General features: G+C 49.3%; 1 protein-coding gene across 1 annotated transcript; it reads left to right on the top strand.

The window, feature by feature from the left end:
- The first annotated feature begins 2405 nt into the window (after window positions 1-2405).
- On the top strand, window positions 2406-3448 carry avpi1 (arginine vasopressin induced 1). The gene is made up of 2 exons (XM_085994247.1): window positions 2406-2836; window positions 3034-3448. Exons 1-2 carry the CDS (start codon window positions 2502-2504, stop codon window positions 3152-3154), a joined length of 456 nt encoding a protein of 151 aa, XP_085850373.1. The 5' UTR covers window positions 2406-2501; the 3' UTR covers window positions 3155-3448.
- The last annotated feature ends 1862 nt before the right edge of the window (window positions 3449-5310 follow it).

Here is a 5310-nt window from a genome sequence, read left to right as displayed (position 1 = left end):
AAAAAAGAGCCAGAATTTCAACTCACTACACCTACAACAATTTGCATTTCTATAGCGCCTTTACCGTAGTGACACGTCCCCAGGAGCGTAAATCAAACAGAAACATTGGCACCGAGACACATAAGGAGATATTAGGATGGGTGACGCAGTGCTTGGTCAAAGAGGCAGGTTTTAAGGAGCGTCTTAAAGGAGGAGAGAGAGGCGGAGAGGTTTAGGGAGGGAATTCCAGAGCTCGGGGCCCCAGGCGGCTGAAGGCACGGCCGCCAGTGGTGAGGCGAAGGGAGTGGGGGGATGGACAAGAGGCCAGACCCCACCCCCACCCGCTGGAAATCTGTGGGCATGCATTGAGAGTGTGATCGTGTTTATCTGTGCGGGCAATCTCTCCGGTCTTCAACCACACCCGCCTCCACCTCCACCTCCACCTCCGGACCCTCAGCCTACTGGTTCAGACAGTCAAAGCTCACGGGGAGTTGCACTTTGGTCGGGGGGGGGCCGGGGGTGGGGGACACAAGGCTCTGGAGCTACTGGCTGGTGGAACTGTAACCCACTGAGGAATCACTTAAAAGTCAAACAAATTCTAGCCAGGAATTTTTACAAGGGCAATGTCCTGTGGAAGGGAGCAAAACAAAATTGTTGTTTGGAAGCAATTTATTGCCGACTGGGCGGCTGATAAAACACAAACGAGAAATTCCCTATAGCAGCAATTGCTGGATCAGTCATCGCAAACCATGCCTACAAAATCCAGCTCAAACCAGAACGGCTTTCCCCGTGTGTCTGTGCCAGAAAGTAGGCTTGCCTTGAGCAATGGGTTGCATCACCCGCCTTACTCAGTGCAACAGCTCACAGCTGCTGCTCCTCCCTTAGGGAGCGGCCAAGCATTGATTGACAGGAGCTCCCAGGCTCAGCACAGCCACCCCGCCTCCCAGGCCCACCTGCATTTCCTGTGGCCTGGAGGAGTCCGTGTTCCATGTTTACGTTGAATGTGAGGAGGCTGCAGCCCCTCTTCCATTACTTGAAGGGGCTGCTCCTCGATTTTTGGCTGCACTTCAGTCCCCACGCTCCTGATCTTTGGTCACCCGGTGCGGTTGGGGGGGGGGGCGAGCAAGACGGAAGACCTCCTCACAGGACCGCTCCTGGACCTGGCCAAGGTGGCCATCAACAGGTCCAGGCAGCGGGCGGTCGTTCGGCCCGACAGTCTGCCTCTCCTCCGCGGCCACGTCCGCGCCTGGGTGTCCCTGGAGATGGAGCACGCGGTGTCCGCCGGCACGCTCGAGGCCTTCCATGACCGGTGGGCACCGGAGGGACTGGAGCACATCATCGCCCCAAGAAATAGTATTTTAATTTAATTTGTTAAGTTTCCTTTTTAATTTTTTATTCAGTTACAGTTTTTATTGGATGTGCCCCTTAGGGGACATATGCTTAACGTCCAACGCACTCCTGGCTGGCCTCCCACGTTCCACCCTATGTAAACTTGAGATCATCCAAAACTCGGCTGCCCGTGTCCTAACTCGCACCAAGTCCCGTTCGCCCATCACCCCCTGTGCTCGCTGACCTACATTGGCTCCCGGTTAAGCAATGCCTCGATTTCAAAATTCTCACCCTTGTTTTCAAATCCCTCCATGGCTTTGCCCCTTCCTATCTCTGTGATCTCCTCCAGCCCCACAACACCCCCGAGATATCTGCGCTCCTCCAATTCTGCCCTCTTGAGCACCCCTGATTATAATCGCTCCACCATTAGCGGCCGTGCTTTCTGTTGCCTGGGCCCTAAGCTCTGGAATTCCCTCCCTAAACCTCTCCGCCTCTCTCTCCTCCTTTAAGACGCTCCTTAAAACCTACCTCTTTGACCAAAGCTTTTGCTGCCCTAATTTCTCCTTATGTGGCTCGGTGTCAAATTTGTTGTCTTATAACGCTCCTGTGAAGCGCCTTGGGACGTTTTACTACGTTAAAGGTGCTATATAAATACAAGCTGTTGTTTAATTTAATTTGTTAAGTCTCTTAATTTTTTAAGTTACAGTTTTTATTGGTTGCACCCCTTTTTGTTGTTGCTGTTTAATTTAATTAAAGTTTCCTTTTAATTTTCTGTTAAGTTGCAGTTTTTATTGGTTGCGCCCCTTTTTGTTGCGGCTGTTTTAATTTAACTTGTTAAGTTTCCTTGTAATTACATAATAATAAAGTTGTGTCCCTTTCTGCTGAACTTCCAATCGGCAACAGCCCCCGCCCCGCCCTCCGCGCGCTCCCATTGGCTCGCCCCGGCGGTTCCCGGGTGCTGATTGGCCGAGCGGGGCTGTCGCTCAGGGCGCCGGGGGGACCCCGCCCCTCCCCTGCGCGCCGCACGTCAATCAAAGGCTTTGAGTGACAGTCCGCTGGCCCGGGGATTGCCTATAAAAAGGCGGCCGCAAGCAGCGGCTGGCCAGTGCAGTGCAGTGCAACGAAAGCCAAGAGCAATTGTGGCGTGGATCGCAGGCGGGGGAGCGCACCCAGACCAGCTGGTGCTTTGCAGGATGGAGCCTTGCTCGGCTCCCTGCCCCGTCTGCCCGGCCTGGCTCGGCGGCAGCAGCAGCAGGTGGGAGGCGTGCAAACCCCGCAAGAAGGCGTCGGCCAACATCTTCCAGGACGTGGGGCTGGGGCAGATGCAAGCCCTGTTCAGGAAGAGCGGCGACGAGAACGCCGAGGAGCGGGCGAGGATCATCTGGGAGAAGGAGAAGCAAGGCGAGCAGGACATCACCCAGGCTCTGATGGAGCTCAAGTCCAGGAAGACGCAGCTCTTTTTCCAACACAATAAAACTGGCGCTGAGTTCCTGGGGCTGATGTGGGTCAAAGCCTTTAACAAACTGCGGTAATTATTTGCACTTTAAAAAAAAGAAAGAGTGGGAAACCTGTGCTTATTGTTTTTTTTAAGGAAACCAACTACCTCAGTTCATCAATTTTCCCCCAACGCATTTGCATCGCTTTGAAACTCTTGACTCTTTAATATTTTTTTTTTGCAATTTTTTAATATATATATGTATGTAAAATTCTCATCATGTCCCCCAGCATCAAGGATGGAGGGAAGTGTTCTGAGTACGAATCTAGCAACAGCGTGGAACGATCGCAAAAGAGGAAGATGAAGAGAAAGAGACTGAATACAACGAGGTCGTTCAGAAACCTGCTCTAAATCAAGGGGCTTGTTCTAATCGGAGGCTGCTGCAGAATTCCATGTCCTTTTTTATTTGCAGCGAACAAAAAAAACATTTGCAATAATTACAACTTGCTGGGGAAATGAACCGTCTGTATTTTTATTAATATGTCGTTTCGGCTGCGAGACATTTGTGTGTTCTGCTTTTTGTGATTTTTTTATTTAAAATTCTAAACACTAAAAACCGTCCTTTTTTTTGGATGACTGATTTCATTCCGTTTTTTAAAAAAAAACGTTTTCTGCATTTCAATAAAATTGTGTCATTAAAAAAAACTGGAACTGTTGTGGCTTTTTTTGTCGGTGAAATTTGGGCTGAATTCTGAATCGCACTTTGCATTTTTTTTAAAAACACGTCATCTTTTCATCTATGGTTTTTAAAAGGTTGACCAATTTGGAAAGTTTTAATTTTCACCTTTTTTCTCTTCCCCACTACTCCCCCTTTTAAGGGGGTAAATGTCCTGTCTCTAGGACCGAAGGCGAGGGACTAGGGGCAACAAACTGGCTGCACTACCCACAGCAAATTGTGACCTTTTTTGTCCCATTTTAATTAGTGGAAATTCCCTTGCGTTCCTGCTACGCCTGATTCTACAGAGTGGAAAATTCACATTGGGAAGCAGACTTTGGTTTAGGCAAGGTCTCCATCTAGTCTTTGGTATGGTTCAACCTGTGCTGGATTAGAAGCGGGAGTCTGCCATTCAATAAGATCATGGCTGATCTTCTACCTCAACTCCACTTTCCTGCATTATCCCTTAATTCCCATAATATTCAAAAATCTATCGACTGAGCCTCCACAGGCTTCTGGGGTAGAGAATTCCAAAGATTCACCACCCTCAGTGAAGAAAGTTCTCCTCGTCTCAGTCCTAAATGGCCGACCCCTTATTCTGAGACTGTGACCCCTGGTTCTAGACTCCCCAGCCAGGGGAAACATCCTCCCTGCACCTGCCCTGTAAGAATTTTGTATGTTTCAATGAGATCACCCCTCATTCTTCTAAACTCTAGAGAATATAGGCCCAGTCTACTCAATCTCTCCTCATAGGACAATCTTTCCCCCCCCCCCCCCATCCCAGGAACCAGTCTGGTGAACCTTTGTTGCACTCCCTCTATGACAAGTATATCCTTCCTTAGGTAAGGAGACCAAAACTACACAATACTCCAGGTGTGGTCTCACCAGGGCCCTATATAATTGCAGTAAGATGTCTTTATTACAAGAGGATTTGAGTATAAGAGTAAAGGCCAACACACCATTTGCTTTCCTAATTGCTTTCTGTACCTGCATGTTAACTTTTAGTGATTCGTGTACAAGGACACCCAGGTACATCTGAACACCAACATTTCCCAATCTCTCAACCATTTAAAAAAAAATACTCTGCTTTTCTATTTTTCCTATCAAAGTGGATAACTTCACAATTCTGCACATTGTATTCCATTTGCCATGTTCTTGCCCACTCACTTAGCCTGTCTATATCCCCTTGAAGCCTCCTTGCATCCTCCTCCCAACTTACATTCCCACCTAGTCCTTGGTCGGCTCCCACTTGCGATGGGGTAGAAGAAACAGGTTGTGAGGAAAGCTTTTCCAGATCGAATGGTGGGAAGGGCGTTCCAAGGCTGCTGAGGGTTCTGCCACTTGACGGTGGAGTGGAGGAGTATGTGCAGAATCACAGGTTGCAGGGAGGGACATGAGGGTGCAGAGATAGGGTGGGAGGAGAGATTGGTAGACCAGGGTTTCAATTGAATTTATTACCACAGGACAAACGCAGCGTAAAAACCTTTAATCTGCTCAAGTTACCATGACAACACCTCATGTTTACCCATCACCCCTGTGTGCGCTGACCTATATTGGCTCCCAGTGCGTCAACACCTCGATTTTAAAATTCTCATCCTTGTTTTCAAATCCCTCCATCGCCTCGCCCCATCCTATCTCTCTAACCTCCTCCAGCCCCACAACCCACCGAGATCTCTGCGCTCCTCCAATTCTGGCCTCTTGAGCATCCCCGATGTTAATCGCTCCACCATTGGCGGCCGTGCCTTCAGCTGCCTGGGCCCTAAGCTCTGGAATTCCCTCCCTAAACCTCTCCACCCCACTACCTCGCTCTCGCTTAAGATGCTCCTTAAAACCTACCACTTTGACCAAGCTC

The sequence above is a fragment of the Somniosus microcephalus genome, chromosome 8 (genome assembly GCF_052327205.1).
Source record: "Somniosus microcephalus isolate GS21.2 chromosome 8, FLI_Smic_1.0, whole genome shotgun sequence".
In the NCBI taxonomy this organism is placed as follows: Eukaryota; Metazoa; Chordata; class Chondrichthyes; order Squaliformes; family Somniosidae; genus Somniosus; species Somniosus microcephalus.
The sequence above is the reverse complement of the archived record's forward strand: the minus strand, read 5'-3'. Positions and strand labels throughout refer to the sequence as shown.